This window comes from Scyliorhinus torazame, chromosome 21 (assembly GCF_047496885.1).
Source record: "Scyliorhinus torazame isolate Kashiwa2021f chromosome 21, sScyTor2.1, whole genome shotgun sequence".
NCBI lineage: Eukaryota > Metazoa > Chordata > Chondrichthyes > Carcharhiniformes > Scyliorhinidae > Scyliorhinus > Scyliorhinus torazame.
In genome coordinates this window covers 67,069,910-67,089,222 of record NC_092727.1, presented here as the reverse complement: position 1 = coordinate 67,089,222, position 19,313 = coordinate 67,069,910, and the positions used below count along the sequence as shown (strand labels likewise).

The 19,313-nt window shown below is 52.1% G+C and overlaps 1 protein-coding gene across 2 annotated transcripts in view; it reads left to right on the top strand.

Moving 5' to 3' along the window:
- The first annotated feature begins 660 nt into the window (after nucleotides 1-660).
- LOC140398330 (myosin light chain 4-like) overlaps nucleotides 661-19,313 on the top strand; it is a 243,091-nt gene continuing 224,438 nt past the window's right edge. Inside the window, exon 1 of one of the 2 annotated variants that reach the window (XM_072486903.1) lies at nucleotides 661-1,006. In XM_072486903.1, coding sequence (XP_072343004.1) covers nucleotides 890-1,006 — 117 coding nt within the window. In that variant the 5' untranslated portion in view covers nucleotides 661-889. The remainder of the gene's footprint in view (nucleotides 1,007-19,313) is intronic. The other variant, XM_072486902.1, reaches the window with a different exon arrangement.

Sequence of the window (19,313 nt, the reverse complement as noted above, 5' to 3'; positions counted from 1 at the left end):
GGGTACAGTGGTCAGTGGGTCGGGAGGTCAGTGGGTACAGTGGTCAGTGGGTCGGGAGGTCAGTGGGTTCAGTGGTCAGTGGGTCGGGAGGTCAGTGGGTACAGTGGTCAGTGGGTCGGGAGGTCAGTGGGTTCAGTGGTCACTGTACAATGGATGAGAAAGGAAGGCCGGCATCAGATTTTATTAAGTTTCTACAAGCCTCTTCCTCGTACACCGTCCTGTAGACAGGCACCGACAGATGGGAACTCCGGCTCCAGCTTCGCCAGCCCAGGGCTGGTGTTCAGCCTCCAATGGTACTAGCTGTAAAAATGCTATTTAAAGTTTGGAGCATCATCTCTCTAATCTCTGGGGCCGTGGAGTCAAACAGATAACGGGGTTATTGCAAAGCTGTGGCGCTGTAACATTAAAGGGACCCTTTCACCACAGAAACAAAAATCTCCATGGTCCAGTATTTTCTGTTCTTTGTTTCACAATCCTTTTGTTCATTCTCAAGCACAGACCCGAGGGAGGGGAGCTTTGTCAAATCACATCTTTACAACGCTGCTGCTTTGTTTAAAGTCACTGGGAGCATCTCCTTCTTGCGGCCTCCTCTTAAAGAGTTTGTCAAATACCTTTTCAGGAGGATGGCTTCCCTTTAACTGTCTCAGCTCAGATTTCCAGAGCTGTCGGTTTCCTGGTTGCCATGCCAGCACCGGCTGATGGAAGCCGCCAGCAAAGCTCCAATATTCCCTGGAGGGATGGAGATTTCTTCCATTTATAGGCAGTAATTGCAGCTTCCTCAGCTGTCTGGTGGCTGAGGGAGGGTACTATATAATAGTGGGCTGGGGGCTGCGGATGCTCGTCCGTGCGCTGAACAGTTCCTGCAGACACCGCCCTGCCTCTCTCTAGCATGGCCCCCAAGAAAGAAGTGAAGAAGGAACCTGCCAAGGCAGCAGCAGCAGCAGCTGCAGCCCCCCCACCTCCAGAGCCCCCCAAGGAACCAGTCTTTGACCCCAAGAGTGTGATGGTAAGTAGATGAGAGAAGGTCAGCCAAGGCCAGCGTGACAATGTGAGCTATTCAATATTGGGCTGTTAATGATGGTGTGAGTTATTAAAGGAGACTGTACAAAGGGCAAATCTCGATATTGAGCAGCTGAAAGGTTTATTTTTAATGTTATGTTTATCAATAATCTGCTGGAAACGCCATTGTGGTTAGAGCTTTCATTTTCCGTCTTGACTCCAGTGTCAAAAGCTTCAATGACAATTCATTGCTGCAGTTTGCATTGGGAGAGTGGACACTATTTCTCCCATTTCCTTATCTTTGTCAGCAGAAAATTCGAGCAATCAGTATCTGTAAGAACCGTTCTCATTTCTCGTTCCTTTGTACCCCCCGCCACCTAAAGACTCTGTTTGACCCTCACAAGCCCCATGATTTCAGGAGTGTTCCCTGTAACCAGAAAACATTTATTGCTACTTGAGGAGGCAGGTGTTCTGACCTTGACTCACCGACACCCATCGCTCCAGTTTATGCTTCTGTCCATAGCCCAGGCGGTGTTGAGGGCAACTGTGTGCTTCTTACCTCCTCTCCAAAATATCATCAACTACAATCTTCTCCTGTTTAACATAATCTAATTCCTGACAAACTCGACCTTTCCTGTTTTACCAATAGCTTCAGGCGATGGGGAGCCAGCAGTCAAGCTGTTTCCCCGGGCTGCAGTCTCCTCCATTGTCTGAAGAACGGTTTCTATCTCTGCCGGCTCTGTGAGCAGAAATAGGTATTGCTGAAAAATCTGTGCAATACACATCTGTCCCTTACAACATAAGAGCTGCCACTGCAGCCCTTACACAGCATCACCCTGAGGACAGAATCGTTCCTCAGTAACAGAAGCTAAGGCAGACATACCAACAGTCTTCAGTCTAAACGACCCTTCGGCACTTCAGATCGAAACAGTGGCTCCATCAGGTTCACGCACTGCCCTCCTGTCTGTGCCCTCCTGACTGTGCCCTCCTGTCTGTGCCCTGTCTGTGCCCTCCTGTCTGTGCCCTGTCAGTGCCCTCCTGGCTGTGTCCTGGCTGTGCCTTCCTGGCTGTGCCCTCCTGTCTGTGCCCTCCTGGCTGTGTCCTGTCTGTGCCCTCCTATCTGTGCCCTGTCTGTGCCCTCCTGGCTGTGTCCTGTCTGTGCCCTCCTGGCTGTGTCCTGTCTGTGACCTCCTGTCTGTGCCCTCCTGTCTGTGTCCTCCTGTCTGTGTCCCGTCTGTGCCCTCCTGTCTGTGTCCTGTCTGTGCCCTCCTGGCTGTGTCCTGTCTGTGCCCTCCTATCTGTGCCCTGTCTGTTCCCTCCTGTCTGTCTCCTGTCTGTGTCCTCCTGTCTGTGACCTCCTGTCTGTGCCCTCCTGTCTGTGTCCTGTCTGTGCTCTCCTGTCTGTGTCCTGTCTGTGCCCTCCTGTCTGTGCCCTCCTGGCTGTGTCCTGTCTGTGCCCTCCAGTCTGTGCCCTCCTGTCTGTGCCCTCCTGTCTGTGTCCTGTCTGTGCCCTCCTGTCTGTGTCCTGTCTGTGCCCTGTCTGTGCCCACCTGGCTGTGCCCTCCTGTCTGTGTCCTGTCTGTGCCCTGTCTGTGCCCTCCTGTCTGTGCCCTCCTGTCTGTGTCCTGTCTGTGCTCTCCTGTCTGTGTCCTCCTGTCTGTGCCCTCCTGCCTGTGTCCTGTCTGTGCTCTCCTGTCTGTGTCCCGTCTGTGCTTTCCTGTCTGTTCTCTCCTGTCTGTGTCTGGTCTGTGCTCTCCTGTCTGTACTCTCCTGTCTGTGCTCTCCTGTCTGTGCCCTCCTGTCTGTGTCCTGCCTGTGCCCTCCAGTCTGTGTACTGTCTGTACTCTCCTGTCTGTCTCCTGCCTGTGCTCTCCTGTCTGTCTCCTGTCTGTGACCTCCTGTCTGTGTCCTCCTGTCTGTGTCCTCCTGTCTGCCTCCTGTCTGTGCTCTCCTGGCTGTCTCCTGTCTGTGTCCTCCTGTCTGTGTCCACCTGTCTGTATCCTGTCTGCGTCCTCCTGACTATGCCCTGTCTGTGCTCTCCTTTCTGTGTCCTCCTCTCTGTGTCCTCCTGTCTGTCTCCTGTCTGTCACCTGTCTGTGCCGTCCTGTCTGTGCCCTCCTGTCTGTGCCCTCCTGTCTGTGCCCCCTGTCTGTACTCTCCAGTCTGTGCCCTGTCTGTGCTCTCCTGTCTGTGCCATCTGTCTGTGTCCTGTCTGTGCCCTCCTGTCTGTACTCTCCTGTCTGTGTCCTGTCTGTGATCTCCTGTCTGTGCCATCTGTCTGTGTCCTGCCTGTGCCCTCCTGTCTGTGCCCTCCTGTCTGTGCCCCCTGTCTGTACTCTCCAGTCTGTGCCCTGTCTGTGCTCTCCTGTCTGTGCCATCTGTCTGTGTCCTGTCTGTGCCCTCCTGTCTGTGTCCTCCTGTCTGTGCCCTCCTGTCTGTGCCCCCCTGTCTGTACTCTCCAGTCTGTGCTCTCCTGTCTGTGCCATCTGTCTGTGTCCTGTCTGAGCTCTCCTGTCTGTGCTCTCCTGTCCAGGCCCTCTTGCCTGTGTCCTGTCTGCGCCCTCCTGTCTGCGCTCTCCTGTCTGCCCTGTCTGTGCCCTCCTGCCTGTGCTGTCCTGTCTATGTCCTCTCTGTGCTCTCCTGTGTATGCTCTCTTGTCTGCGCCCTGTCTGTGCTCTTCTGTCTGTGTCCTGTCTGCGCCCTGTCTGTGCTCTTCTGTCTGTGTCCTGTCTGTGCTCTCCTGTCTGCGCTCTCTTGTCTGTGCCCTCCTGTCTGTGCCCTGTCTGTGCCCTCCTGTCTGTGCTCCTGTCTGTGCTCTCCTGTCTGTGCTCCTGTCTGTGCTCTCCTGTCTGCGCTCTCCTGTCTGCCCTGTCTGTGCCCTCCTGCCTGTGCTGTCCTGTCTATGTCCTCTCTGTGCTCTCCTGTGTATGCTCTCTTGTCTGCGCCCTGTCTGTGCTCTTCTGTCTGTGTCCTGTCTGCGCCCTGTCTGTGCTCTTCTGTCTGTGTCCTGTCTGTGCTCTCCTGTCTGCGCTCTCTTGTCTGTGCCCTCCTGTCTGTGCCCTGTCTGTGCCCTCCTGTCTGTACTCCTGTCTGTGCTCCTGTCTGTGCTCTCCTGTCTGTACTCCTGTCTGTGCTCTCCTGTCTGTGCCCTCCTGTCTGTGCTCCTGTCTGTGCTCTCCTGTCTGTGCTCTCCTGTCTGTGCTCTCCTGTCTGTGCCCTCCTGTCTGTGCTCCTGTCTGTGCTCTCCTGTCTGTGCTCCTGTCTGTGCTCTCCTGTCTGTGCTCTCCTGTCTGTGCTCTCCTGTCTGTGCCCTCCTGTCTGTGCCCTCCTGTCTGTGCCCTGTCTGTGTCTTCCTGTCTGTGTCTTGTCTGTGCCCTCCTGTCTGTGCTCTCCTGTCTGTGCTCTCCTGGCTGTGTCCTGCCTGTGTCCTCCTGTCTGTGGCCTCCTGCCTGTGCCCTCCTGTCTGTGCCCTCCCGTCTGTGCCCTCCTGTCTGTGGTCTCCCGTCTGTGTCCTGTCTGTGCCCTCCTGTTTGTGCCCTCCTGCCTGTGTCCTCCTGTTTGTGCCCTACTGTCTGTGTCCTGTCTGTGCCCTCCTGTCTGTCTCCTGTCTGTGTCCTCCTGTCTGTGTCCTGTCTGCGCCCTTCTGTCTGTGTCCTGTCTGTGCTCTCCTGTCTGTCTCCTGTCTGCGCCCTCCTGTCTGTGTCCTCCTGTCTGTATCCTGTCTGCGTCCTCCTGACTAAGTCCTGTCTGTGCTCTCCTTTCTGTGTCCTGTCTGTCACCTGTCTGTGTCCTCCTGTCTGTGTCCTCCTGTCTGCCTCCTGTCTTTGCTCTCCTGTCTGTATCCTCCTCTCTGTGCCCTCCTGTCTGTCTCCTGTCTGTCACCTGTCTGTGTCCTCCTGTCTGTGTCCTCCTGTCTGTCTCCTGTCTGTTACCTGTCTGTGTCCTCCTGTCTGTGTCCTCCTGTCTGTCACCTGTCTGTCACCTGTCTGTGTCCTCCTGTCTGTCTCCTGTCTGTGCTCTCCTGTATGTCTCCTGTTTGTCTTCCTGTCTGTGTCCTCCTGTCTGTCTCCTGTCTGTGCTCTCCTGTATGTCTCCTGTCTGTGTCTTCCTGTCTGTGTCCTCCTGTATGTCTCCTGTCTGTGTCCTCCTGTCTGTCTCCTGTCTGTGTCCTCTTGTCTGTCTCCTGTCTGTGCTCTCCTGTATGTCTCCTGTCTGTGCTCTCCTGTATGTCTCCTGTCTGTGCTCTCCTGTATGTCTCTTGTCTGTATCCTGTCTGTGTCCTCCTGTCTGTGTCCTGTCTGTGCTCTCCTGTCTGTCTCCTGTCTGTGCTCTCCTGTATATCTCTTGTCTGTATCCTGTCTGTGTCCTCCTGTCTGTCTCCTGTCTGTGTCCTCCTGTCTGTCTCCTGTCTGTGCTCTCCTGTATGTCTCCTGTCTGTGCTCTCCTGTATGTCTCTTGTCTGTATCCTGTCTGTGTCCTCCTGTCTGTGTCCTGTCTGTGCTCTCCTGTCTGTCTACTGTCCATGACCTCCTGTCTGTGCTCTCCTGTCTGTATCCTGTCTGTGTCCTCCTGTCTGTGCCCTCCTGTCTGTGTCCTGTCTGTGTCCTCCTGTCTGTGTCCTCCTGTCTGTGTTCTCCTGTCTGTCTCCTGTCTGTGACCTCCTGTCAGTTCTCTCCTGTCTGTGTCCTGTCTGTGACCTCCTGTCTGTGCCCTCCTGTTTGTGTCCTCCTGTCTGTGCCCTCCTGTCTGTCCTGTCTGTGCCCTCCTGTCTGTGCCCTCCTGTCTGTGCCCTCCTGTCTGTGCCCTCCTGTCTGTGCTCTCCTGTCTGTGCCCTCCTGTCTGTGCCCTCCTGTCTGTGCTCTCCTGTCTGTCCTGTCTGTGCCCTCCTGTCTGTGCCCTCCTGTCTGTGCCCTCCTGTCTGTGCCCTCCTGTCTGTGCTCTCCTGTCTGTGCCCTCCTGTCTGTGCCCTCCTGTCTGTGCTCTCCTGTCTGTGCCATCTGTCTGTGTCCTGTCTGTGCCCCCCTGTCTGTACTCTCCAGTCTGTGCTCTCCTGTCTGTGCCATCTGTCTGTGTCCTGTCTGTGCTCTCCTGTCTGTACTCTCCAGTCTGTGCTCTCCTGTCTGTGCCATCTGTCTGTGTCCTGTCTGAGCTCTCCTGTCTGTGCTCTCCTGTCCAGGCCCTCTTGCCTGTGTCCTGTCTGCGCCCTCCTGTCTGCGCTCTCCTGTCTGCCCTGTCTGTGCCCTCCTGCCTGTGCTGTCCTGTCTATGTCCTCTCTGTGCTCTCCTGTGTATGCTCTCTTGTCTGCGCCCTGTCTGTGCTCTTCTGTCTGTGTCCTGTCTGCGCCCTGTCTGTGCTCTTCTGTCTGCGCCCTGTCTGTGCTCTTCTGTCTGTGTCCTGTCTGCGCTCTCTTGTCTGTGCCCTCCTGTCTGTGCCCTGTCTGTGCCCTCCTGTCTGTACTCCTGTCTGTGCTCCTGTCTGTGCTCTCCTGTCTGTACTCCTGTCTGTGCTCTCCTGTCTGTGCCCTCCTGTCTGTGCTCCTGTCTGTGCTCTCCTGTCTGTGCTCTCCTGTCTGTGCTCTCCTGTCTGTGCTCTCCTGTCTGTACTCCTGTCTGTGCTCCTGTCTGTGCTCTCCTGTCTGTACTCCTGTCTGTGCTCCTGTCTGTGCTCTCCTGTCTGTACTCCTGTCTGTGCTCTCCTGCCTGTGCTCTCCTGTCTGTGCTCTCCTGTCTGTGCTCTCCTGTCTGTACTCCTGTCTGTGCTCCTGTCTGTGCCCTCCTGTCTGTACTCCTGTCTGTGCTCCTGTCTGTGCTCTCCTGTCTGTACTCCTGTCTGTGCTCTCCTGTCTGTGCCCTCCTGTCTGTGCTCCTGTCTGTGCTCTCCTGTCTGTGCTCTCCTGTCTGTGCTCTCCTGTCTGTGCTCTCCTGTCTGTGCCCTGTCTGTGTCTTCCTGTCTGTGTCTTGTCTGTGCCCTCCTGTCTGTGCTCTCCTGTCTGTGCTCTCCTGGCTGTGTCCTGCCTGTGTCCTCATGTCTGTGGCCTCCTGCCTGTGCCCTCCTGTCTGTGCTCCTGTCTGTGCTCTCCTGTCTGTGCTCTCCTGTCTGTGCTCTCCTGTCTGTGCCCTCCTGTCTGTGCCCTGTCTGTGTCTTCCTGTCTGTGTCTTGTCTGTGCCCTCCTGTCTGTGCTCTCCTGTCTGTGCTCTCCTGGCTGTGTCCTGCCTGTGTCCTCCTGTCTGTGGCCTCCTGCCTGTGCCCTCCTGTCTGTGCCCTCCCGCCTGTGTCCTGTCTGTGCCCTCCCGTCTGTGGTCTCCCGTCTGTGTCCTGTCTGTGCCCTCCTGTTTGTGCCCTCCTGCCTGTGTCCTCCTGTTTGTGCCCTACTGTCTGTGTCCTGTCTGTGCCCTCCTGTCTGTCTCCTGTCTGTGTCCTCCTGTCTGTGTCCTGTCTGTCCCCTCCTGTCAGTGCCCTCCTGTCTGTCTCCTGTCTGCGCCCTTCTGTCTGTGTCCTGTCTGTGCTCTCCTGTCTGTGTCCTGTCTCTGTCTTCCTGTCTGTGTCCTCCTGTCTGTGTCCTTCTGTCTCCTGTCTGTGTCCTCCTGTCTGTGTCCTGTCTGTGCTCTCCTGTCTGTGTCCGGTCTGTGCCCTCCTGTCTGTGCTCCCCTGTCTGTGTCCTGTCTGTGTCCTGTCTGTGCTCTCCTGTCTGTGTCCTGTCTGTCCCCTCCTGTCAGTGCCCTCCTGTCTGTCTCCTGTCTGCGCCCTTCTGTCTGTGTCCTGTCTGTGCTCTCCTGTCTGTGTCCTGTCTCTGTCTTCCTGTCTGTGTCCTCCTGTCTGTGTCCTTCTGTCTCCTGTCTGTGCCCTCCTGTCTGTGTCCTGTCTGTGCTCTCCTGTCTGTGTCCTGTCTGTGCCCTCCTGTCTGTGTCCTGTCTGTGCCCTCCTGTCTGTGCTCCCCGGTCTGTGTCCTGTCTGTGTCCGGTCTGTGCCCTCCTGTCTGTGCTCTCCTGTCTGTGTCCGGTCTGTGCCCTCCTGTCTGTGCTCTCCTGTCTGTGTCCGGTCTGTGTCCTCCTGTCTGTGCCCTGTCTGTGCTCTCCTGTCTGTACTCCTGTCTGTGCCCTCCTGTCTGTGCCCTCCTGTCTGTGCTCCTGTCTGTGCTCTCCTGTCTGTGCTCTCCTGTCTGTGCCCTCCTGTCTGTGCTCCTGTCTGTGCTCTCCTGTCTGTGCCCTCCTGTCTGTGCTCCTGTCTGTGCTCTCCTGCCTGTGCCCTCCTGTCTGTGCTCCTGTCTGTGCCCTCCTGTCTGTGCCCTCCTGTCTGTGCTCCTGTCTGTGCTCTCCTGTCTGTGCCCTCCTGTCTGTGCCCTCCTGTCTGTGCTCCTGTCTGTGCTCTCCTGTCTGTGCTCTCCTGTCTGTGCTCTCCTGTCTGTGCCCTGTCTGTGTCTTCCTGTCTGTGTCTTGTCTGTGCACTCCTGTCTGTGCTCTCCTGTCTGTGCCCTGTCTGTGTCTTCCTGTCTGTGTCTTGTCTGTGCCCTCCTGTCTGTGCCCTCCTGTCTGTGCTCTCCTGTCTGTGTCCTCCTGTCTGTGTCCTGTCTGTGCTCTCCTGGCTGTGTCCTGTCTGTGCCCTCCTGTCTGTGCTCCTGTCTGTGCTCTCCTGTCTGTGCTCCTGTCTGTGCTCTCCTGTCTGTGCTCTCCTGTCTGTGCTCCTGTCTGTGCTCTCCTGTCTGTGCTCTCCTGTCTGTGCTCTCCTGTCTGTGCTCTCCTGTCTGTGCCCTGTCTGTGTCTTCCTGTCTGTGTCTTGTCTGTGCCCTCCTGTCTGTGCTCGCCTGTCTGTGCTCTCCTGGCTGTGTCCTGCCTGTGTCCTCATGTCTGTGGCCTCCTGCCTGTGCCCTCCTGTCTGTGCTCCTGTCTGTGCTCTCCTGTCTGTGCTCTCCTGTCTGTGCTCCTGTCTGTGCTCTCCTGTCTGTGCTCTCCTGTCTGTGCTCTCCTGTCTGTGCCCTCCTGTCTGTGCCCTGTCTGTGTCTTCCTGTCTGTGTCTTGTCTGTGCCCTCCTGTCTGTGCTCTCCTGTCTGTGCTCTCCTGGCTGTGTCCTGCCTGTGTCCTCCTGTCTGTGGCCTCCTGCCTGTGCCCTCCTGTCTGTGCCCTCCCGTCTGTGCCCTCCTGTCTGTGGTCTCCCGTCTGTGTCCTGTCTGTGCCCTCCTGTTTGTGCCCTCCTGCCTGTGTCCTCCTGTTTGTGCCCTACTGTCTGTCTCCTGTCTGTGTCCTCCTGTCTGTGTCCTGTCTGTGCTCTCCTGTCTGTGTCCTGTCTCTGTCCTCCTGTCTGTGTCCTGTCTCTGTCTCCTGTCTGTGTCCTTCTGTCTCCTGTCTGTGTCCTCCTGTCTGTGTCCTGTCTGTGCTCTCCTGTCTGTGTCCGGTCTGTGCCCTCCTGTCTGTGCTCTCCTGTCTGTGTCCTGTCTGTGTCCTGTCTGTGCTCTCCTGTCTGTGTCCTGTCTGTGCTCTCCTGTCTGTGTCCTGTCTGTGTCCTCCTGTCTGTGTCCTGTCTGTGTCCTGTCTGTGTCCTGTCTGTGCCCTCCTGTCTGTGTCCTGTCTGTGCCCTCCTGTCTGTGTCCTGTCTGTGCTCTCCTGTCTGTGCCCTCCTGTCTGTGTCCTGTCTGTGCCCTCCTGTCTGTGTCCTGTCTGTGCCCTCCTGTCTGTGTCCTGTCTGTGTCCTGTCTGTGCCCTCCTGTCTGTGTCCTGTCTGTGCCCTCCTGTCTGTGTCCTGTCTGTGTCCTGTCTGTGTCCTGTCTGTGTCCTGTCTGTGCCCTCCTGTCTGTGTCCTGTCTGTGCCCTCCTGTCTGTGTCCTGTCTGTGTCCTCCTGTCTGTGTCCTGTCTGTGTCCTCCTGTCTGTGTCCTGTCTGTGTCCTGTCTGTGTCCTGTCTGTGCCCTCCTGTCTGTGTCCTGTCTGTGTCCTGTCTGTGTCCTGTCTGTGTCCTGTCTGTGTCCTGTCTGTGTCCTGTCTGTGTCCTGTCTGTGCTCTCCTGTCTGTGCCCTCCTGTCTGTGTCCTGTCTGTGTCCTGTCTGTGTCCTCCTGTCTGTGTCCTGTCTGTGTCCTGTCTGTGCCCTCCTGTCTGTCTCCTGTCTGTGTCCTGTCTGTGTCCTCCTGTCTGTGTCCTGTCTGTGCTCTCCTGTCTGTGCCCTCCTGTCTGTGTCCTGTCTGTGTCCTGTCTGTGCCCTCCTGTCTGTCTCCTGTCTGTGTCCTGTCTGTGTCCTCCTGTCTGTGTCCTGTCTGTGTCCTGTCTGTGTCCTGTCTGTGCCCTCCTGTCTGTGTCCTGTCTGTGCTCTCCTGTCTGTGCCCTCCTGTCTGTGTCCTGTCTGTGCCCTCCTGTCTGTGTCCTGTCTGTGTCCTCCTGTCTGTGTCCTGTCTGTGCTCTCCTGTCTGTGCCCTCCTGTCTGTGTCCTGTCTGTGCTCTCCTGTCTGTGCCCTGTCTGTGTCCTGTCTGTGCTCTCCTGTCTGTGTCCTGTCTGTGTCCTCCTGTCTGTGTCCTGTCTGTGTCCTGTCTGTGTCCTGTCTGTGCCCTCCTGTCTGTGTCCTGTCTGTGCTCTCCTGTCTGTGCCCTCCTGTCTGTGTCCTGTCTGTGCCCTCCTGTCTGTGTCCTGTCTGTGTCCTCCTGTCTGTGTCCTGTCTGTGCTCTCCTGTCTGTGCTCTCCTGTCTGTGTCTTCCTGTCTGTGTCCTGTCTGTGTCCTCCTGTCTGTGTCCTGTCTGTGCTCTCCTGTCTGTGCTCTCCTGTCTGTCTGCCTCCTGTCTGTGTCCTGTCTGTGTCCTCCTGTCTGTGTCCTCCTGTCTGCCTCCTGTCTGCCTCCTGTCTGTGTCCGGTCTGTGCCCTCCTGTCTGTGTCCTGTCTGTGCTCTCCTGTCTGTGCCCTCCTGTCTGTGTCCTGTCTGTCTCCTGTCTGTGTCCTCCTGTCTGCCTCCTGTCTGTGTCCTCCTGTCTGTGTCCTGTCTGTGCTCTCCTGTCTGTGTCCTGTCTGTCTCCTGTCTGTGTCCTCCTGTCTGCCTCCTGTCTGTGTCCTCCTGTCTGTATCCTGTCTGCGTCCTCCTGACTAAGTCCTGTCTGTGCTCTCCTTTTTGTGTCCTCCTCTCTGTGTCCTCCTGTCTGTATCCTGTCTGCGTCCTCCTGACTAAGTCCTGTCTGTGCTCTCCTTTTTGTGTCCTCCTCTCTGTGTCCTCCTGTCTGTATCCTGTCTGCGTCCTCCTGACTAAGTCCTGTCTGTGCTCTCCTGTCTGTATCCTCCTCTCTGTGCCCTCCTGTCTGTCTCCTGTCTGTCACCTGTCTGTGTCCTCCTGTCTGTGTCCTCCTGTCTGTCTCCTGTCTGTGCTCTCCTGTATGTCTCCTGTCTGTGTCTTCCTGTCTGTGTCCTCCTGTCTGTCTCCTGTCTGTGCTCTCCTGTATGTCTCCTGTCTGTGCTCTCCTGTATGTCTCCTGTCTGTGTCTTCCTGTCTGTGCTCTCCTGTCTGTATCCTGTCTGTGTCCTCCTGTCTGTGTCCTCCTGTCTATGTCCTGTCTGTGCTCTCCTGTCTGTGTCCTGTCTGTGCTCTCCTGTCTGTCTCCTGTCCATGACCTCCTGTCTGTGCTCTCCTGTCTGTATCCTGTCTGTGTCCTCCTGTCTGTGCCCTCCTGTCTGTGTCCTCCTGTCTGTGTCCTCCTGTCTGTGTCCTCCTGTCTGTCTCCTGTCTGTGTTCTCCTGTCTGTCTCCTGTCTGTGACCTCCTGTCAGTGCTCTCCTGTCTGTATCCTGCCTGTGTCCTCCTGTCTATGTCCTGTCTGTGCTCTCCTGTCTGTGTCCTGTCTGTGACCTCCTGTCTGTGCCCTCCTGTCTGTCTCCTGTCTGTCTCCTGTCTGTGTCCTCCTGTCTCTGCCCTCCTGTTTGTGTCCTCCTGTCTGTGCCCTCCTGTCTGTGTCCTGTCTGTGCCCTCCTGTCTGTGTCCTGTCTGTGCCCTCCTGTCTGTGCCCTCCTGTCTGTGTCCTGTCTGTGTCCTCCTGTCTCTGCCCTCCTGTTTGTGTCCTCCTGTCTGTGCTCTCCTGTCTGTGTCCTGTCTGTGCCCTCCTGTCTGTGCCCTCCTGCCTGTGTCCTGTCTGTTTCCTCCTGTTTGTCTCCAGTCTGTGTCCTCCTGTCTGTCTCCTGTCTGTGCCCTCCTGTCTGTGTCCTGTCTGTATCCTACCGTCTGAGTTCTCCCAGTGAGCCAGAGAAGACACAGCCAGAGTGAGACAGAACCAAGAGTGAGTTTGGGAATTTGAGTCTCGGTGGGAATTCGAAGCTGGGTGGGGGGGAAGTGCTTTTTATCCCTGGTAAGTGACTGGTAAGTAGTGTTTCTTTTATTCTGTTTCTTTTCATTGGTATATTTATTTATTTTTTTCTTCGTTGTTTATTTATTTATTTAATTTGGGGGTGGTGGGGGAATTGTAATTGTTGAAGTGAACCGAAGGTTTAAGACATGGCAGGAGATGTCAGACCCGTGTCATGCTCCTCGTGTGCGATGTGGGAGCTCAGGGACACGTCCACTGTCCCTGGCTCCTTCACGTGCAAGAAGTGTGTCCAGTTGCAGCTCCTGTTAGACCGCTTGATGGCTCTGGAGCTGCGGATGGACTCACTTTGGAGCACTGAGGACGTCATGGATAGCACGTTTAGCGAGTTGGTCACACCGCAGGAGAAAGGTACTGAGGGAGATAGAAAATGGGTGACCAAAAAACAGAGCAAGAGTAGGAAGGCAGTGCAGGTGTCCTCTGCGGTCATCTCCCTGCAAAACAGATATACCGCTTTGGATACTGTTGAGGGAGATGGCTCACCAGGGGAAGGCAGCAGCAGCCAAGTTCATGGCACCGTGGCTGGCTCTGCTGCGCAGCTGGGCAGGAAGAAGAATGGCCGGGCTATAGTGATAGAGGACTCAATTGTAAGGGGAATAGACAGGAGGTTCTGCGGACGCAATCGAGACTCCAGGATGGTATGTTGCCTCCCTGGTACAAGGGTCAAGGATGTCTCGGAGCGGCTGCAGGGCATTCTGGGGGGGGAGGGTGAACAGCCAGCTGTCGTGGTGCACATAGGCACCAAAGATATAGGTAAAAAATGGGACGAGGTCCTACAAGCAGAATTTAGGGAGATAGGAGTTAAACTAAAAAGTAGGACCTCAAAGGTAGTAATCTCAGGATTGCTACCAGTGCCACGAGCTAGTCAGAGTTGGAATGTCAGGATAGAGGGGATGAATACATGGCTCGAGAGATGGTGCAAGAGGGAGAGATTCAAATTCCTGGGACATTGGAACCGGTTCTGGGGGAGGTGGGACCAGTACAAACCAGACGGTCTGCACCTGGGCAGGACTGGAACCGATGTCCCAGGGGGGTGTTTTCTGGAGCTGCTGGGGAGAGTTTAAACTAATGTGGCAGGGGGATGGGAACCGATGCAGGAAGTTGGAAGGTAGTAAAACAGGGACAGAAACAAAAGGCAGTAAGGGGGAAAGTGTAAGGCAGAGAAGCCATAGTCAAAAATCAAAAAGGGCGACAGTACAAGGTACAGTGACTGAGGGGATCTCAGTGAATAGGACCAGGAATACTAAAAGGAATAAAACGGGAAGTGAAAACATTAATGGTAAGCGACACGGCAGGTTGTTACATGAAGATATGGGTTCAACGACAAAGAAAATTAGGAGAAAGGTGAAGAGGAAATATAACTTAGGAGAGGTTACTGATCGAGGTGTTAAGATTCAGAACAGAGGTAAAAAAGCCAACATAAGTGTACTTTACCTGAATGCTCGTGGTATTCGGGATAAGGTAAATGAGTTGATGGTGCAAATCATTGTGAATGACTATCATTTAGTGGCCATTATTGAAACATGGTTAAAGGATGGTCACGACTGGGAGTTAAATATCCAAGGGTATCAAACTATTCAGAAGGACAGAGTGGATGGTAAGGGAGGTGGTGTAGCTCTGTTATTTAAGGATGACATCCGGGCAACAGTAAGGATGACATTGGTGCTATGGAGGATAAGGTTGAATCCATTTGGGTGGAAATCAGGAATAGTAAGGCAAAAAAGTCACTGATAGGAGTAGTCTATCGGCCACCAAATAGTAACATTATGGTGGGGCAGGCAATAAACAAAGAAATAACTGATGCATGTAGAAATGGTACAGCAATTATCATGGGGGATTTTAATCTACATGTTGATTGGTTTAACCAGGTCGGTCAAGGCAGCCTTGAGGAGGAGTTTATAGAATGTATCCGCGATAGTTTGCTAGAACAGTATGTAATGGAACCTACGAGGGAACAAGCGGTCCTAGATCTGTCCTGTGTAATGAGACAGGATTGATTCAGGATCTCATAGCTAGGGATCCTCTCGGAAGGAGCGATCACAATATGGTGGATTTTAAAATACAGGTGGAGGGTGAGAAGGTAAAATCAAGCACGAGTGTTTTGTGCTTAAACAAAGGAGATTACAATGGGATGAGAGAAGAACTAGCTAAGGTAGACTGGGAGCAACGACTTTATGGTGAAACAGTTGAGGAACAGTGGAGAACCTTCCAAGTGATTTTTCACAGAGCTCACCAAAGGTTTATACCAACAAAAAGGAAGGACTGTAAAAAGAAGGAAAATCGACCGTAGATATCAAAGGAAATAAGGGAGAGTATCAAATTGAAGGAAAAAACTTACAAAGTAGCAAAGATCAGTGGGAGACTAGAGGACTGGAAGAGTAAAGATAGATTATGAGAGTAAACTTGCTCAGAATATAAAAACAGATAGTAAATGTTTCTACAAATATATAAAACAAAAAAAGAGTGGCTAAGGTAAATATTGGTCCTTTAGAGGATGAGAAGGGAGATTTAATAATGGGAGATGAGGAAATGGCTGAGGAACTGAACAGGTTTTTTGGGTCGGTCTTCACAGTGGAAGACACAAATAACATGCCAGTGACTGATGGAAATGAGGCTATGACAGGTGAGGACCTTGAGAGGATTGTTATCACCAAGGAGGTAGTGATGGGCAAGCTAATGGGGCTAAAGGTAGACAAGTCTCCTGGACCTGATGGAATGCATCCCAGAGTGCTAAAAGAGATGGCTAGGGAAATTGCAAATACACTAGTGATAATTTACCAAAATTCACTCGACTCTGGGGTGGTCCCGGCGGATTGGAAATTAGCAAACGTGACAGCACTGTTTAAAAAAGGAGGTAGGCAGAAAGTGGGTAATTATAGGCCAGTGAGCTTAACTTCGGTAGTAGGGAAGATGCTGGAATCTATCATCAAGGAAGAAATAGCGAGGCATCTGGATGGAAATTGTCCCATTGGGCAGACGCAGCATGGGTTCATAAAGGGCAGGTCGTGCCTAACTAATTTAGTGGAATTTTTTGAGGACATTAACAGTGCGGTAGATAATGGGGAGCCAATGGATGTGGTATATCTGGATTTCCAGAAAGCCTTTGACAAGGTGCCACACAAAAGGTTGTTGCATAAGATAAAGATGCATGGCATTAAGGGGAAAGTAGTAGCATGGATAGAGGATTGGTTAATTAATAGAAAGCAAAGAGTGGGTAATAATGGGTGTTTCTCTGGTTGGCAATCAGTAGCTAGTGGTGTCCCTCAGGGATCAGTGTTGGGCCCACAACTGTTCACAATTTACATAGATGATTTGGAGCTGGGGACCAAGGGCAATGTGTCCAAGTTTGCAGACAACACTAAGATGAGTGGTAAAACAAAAAGTGCAGAGGATACTGGAAGTCTGCAGAGGGATTTGGATAGGTTAAGTGAATGTGCTAGGTCCTGCCAGATGGAATACAATGTTGACAAATGTGAGGTTATCCATTTTGGTAGGAATAACAGCAAAAGGGATAATTATTTAAATGATAAAATATTAAAACATGCTGCTGTGCAGAGAGACCTGGGTGTGCTAGTGCATGAGTCGCAAAATGTTGGTTTACAGGTGCAACAGGTGATTAAGAAGGTAAATGGAATTTTTCCTTCATTGCTAGAGGGATGGAGTTTAAGACTAGGGAGGTTATGCTGCAATTGTATAAGGTGTTAGTGAGGCCACACCTGGAGTATTGTGTTCAGTTTTGGTCTCCTTACTTGAGAAAGGACATACTGGCGCTGGAGGATGTGCAGAGAAGATTCACTAGGTTAATCCCAGAGCTGAAGGTGTTGGATTATGAGGAGAGGTTGTGTAGACTGGGACTGTACTCGTTGGAATTTAGAAGGATGAGGGGGGATCTTATAGAGACATATAAGATTATGAAGGGAATAGATAGGATAGATGCGGGCAGGTTGTTTCCACTGGTGGGTGAAAGCAGAACTAGGGGGCATAGCCTCAAAATAAGGGGAAGTAGATTTAGGACTGAGTTTAGGAGGAACTTCTTCACCCAAAGGGTTGTGAATCTATGGAATTCCTTGCCCAGTGAAGCAGTCGAGGCTCCTTCATTAAATGTTTTTAAGATAAAGATAGATAGTTTTTTGAAGAATAAAAGGATTCAGGGTTATGGTGTTCAGGCCGGAAAGTGGAGCTGAGTCCACAAAAGATCAGCCATGATCTCATTGAATGGCGGAGCGGGCTCGAGGGGCCAGATGGCCTACTCCTGCTCCTTGTTCTTATATTCTTTCATTGCTCTCTCTCTGGAACCTTTCATTGCTCTTTCTCTGTAGTCTTTCAGTACCCTCTCTGTGGAGTCTTTTAGTGCTCTCTCTGTTGAATCTCTCTTCTGGTCGTTCATTTGTCAGGTTACTGCTATCAGATTTATCAATGGTATGCAATTCCATCATTGTATTGGGTTCATCTACCATTAGTAGAATGGTATTTAGCTTTTCAGTCATGTTGCTAACACAATAATCATCAAATCCGAATATCTCTGCCATGTCTGAGTAATATTCTTCAATGGACAATTGATCCTCTTTAGTTATAGATCTGTTGACATTTTCTTCATGTTGCATGCGGGAAACTTTTTGTTCCATGGTGCTGCAAACATTTCCCTCAGCTGTTTGTTTAAATTCAGGCAATGTTCTGCCTTGCGAGGTCAAAACCTTTCTGTTTTGTGCCTTTTAAACTGTTTTTTCGATTTTCAGGCAATTTCCCTTTAAGTGGACGTGTCCATAATGTTCTGACGTCATGAAATTCGTGACATCATTCTTCCGGATTGCGCTCTTATTTCATGTGCGCATGCGCACCTTTGCGCGCATGCGCAGAGCGGTAATTTTGACGTTCGCGTCTTTTTTGTAAGTACGCATGTGCGAACTGGTCCCGCACATGCACAGAACATTCAGCATCCAAATCGTGTTTTTTTTTGGGTGCGCCTGCGCACATTCGTTTTTTTCAGCGCAATTAATTTTCAACTGCGCCATAGCTTCCACGGAGAGAAAAATGTTTTACTTTAATGGTTTATTGTTTCAGCACTTATATTTTGAGATTGTTTCCTCGCATTGCGCATTTTAATCAAATTTTCAGGCATCATTTTTTGTTTCTTTTGCAGTCTTTTGCTGAGCTTTTCATTATTTTCACAATAATGATCACATTTTATAACTACCAGTTTAGCGGTTGGTTTAGCACAGGGCTAAATAGCTGGCTTTCAAAGCAGACCAAGGCAGGCCAGCAGCATGGTTCAATTCCCGTACCAGCCTCCCCGAACAGGCGCCGGAATGTGGCGACTAGGAGCTTTTCACAGTAATTTCATTTGAAGCCTACTTGTGACAATAAGCGATTTTCATTTAATTTCAAAGTCATTTTTGTCAACATCACTCTCTAAATGAAATGAGTTATATAATTCTACAGCCTGTTGTCTAGCCATTAGTAAAAATAAAGCAGTTTTCGCTTATCACTTGCATTTTCTACATTGGAGGATGAGAGATACAGTTGAAATTGTTGATTAAAAACTTTCCAGTTTTTATCTAGTTTACCAGATATCCTCAGTTGTCGTAGAGATTGAACTTTCTCCATGAGATTGGGATTCTTATGTATTTTGAAGTAGCAGGTCTGGAATCAGTCTGTTCTTTGAAATCTGAGTCACGTGCTAATATTTTGTTGGCTAGATTCTAACTAATCGATCGAAATAACTTCAGCAGTAACCTGGTACCATGTTATATTTCCACTACTGGTAGCATTTTTCTCCAAGATAGCCAGATATGTAGTGTTTTTTTTAAATAAATGTTTTTTATTGGGTTTTTGAACAAGGTATATTTACTGCTATGTACACAGAATAATATATATATATATATAGATGAGAAGGGCACACACAAACATACAAAAATAAAATAATAAAAAATAAAATAAAGTAACTGGTAAGGTCAACCAGCTCAACAGCAGCAACTCTTGCTGGGGGTGTGGGGGGGTGGGGTAGGGGTTTTGGTTGGGTCTTTTTGTAGGTATGGGTGGGTGGGGGGGGGGGGGCTGCTAGGATGGGCTTGAGGTGTCTTGGGTGTAGTGATGGTTAGGGGTAGGTGGGAGAGGGGTGGGGTCGGACTGCTCTTTGGTTGGCTGGGAGTATGTTTTTCCTTTGAGAGTTCTTATTTTGTTGGGGGTTTTGGGGTTTGTGTTTGCTGCTGGGTATGGATTGGGCCCGTTTGGGGGGCTTGGGGGTGAGTATGGTTGTGGGGCTTGGGGGACTCTTTGGGGGTCGGGGGATGCAGCAACTCTGCTGGGTGGGGGTGGGGGTGGGGGGGGGGGGGGGGGAGGGCTTGGAGACTGGGGAGGTCGATATACATTTGGGTGCCGGAGAAACAATTACAGGGGGCAATACTCGAATGGGTCTGGTGTTGGTGTTGTCACTTGCTTCTCCCAGACAGATTTCGTTGCCGTTGTCGTCTCGCGCTCACCTCCGCTTCAGCCATTCGTCCCGTCTTTCGCCTGTATTTTCCTTAGTCTCTGTTCCTGTAGATACCAAATTTGTTATCGTTTCCCGTGCCCTCCTTCAAGCTATCATTTCCCTGCCTCCCCCCCATCTCCCTGGTTCTCCTCTATTATTCCCTGTCTCTTCCCCCCCTCACCCCCGCTTCTGCTGCCTTTCCCTCCAGCCTGTAGTTTGCCTTTCTTTACTCTTAGATTGAGCTGTCCCACCACCCCACCTCCCGGTCTATCTCTCCCTCTCATGCGTTGGCTACTTTTCCCTGATTCTTGGCTACCTGGCTATTCTGCTGCTTGTTCGTTGGCCACAAACAGGTCCCGGAACAATTGGGTGAATGGCTCCCACGTTCTGTGGAAGCCGTCGTCTGACCCTCGGATGGCGAATTTGATTTTCTCCATTTGGAGAAATTCCGAGAGGTCGCACAGCCAGTCTGCAGCTTTGGGTTGGTGCTGCTGACCGCCAGCCGAACAGGATTCTACGGCGGGCGAT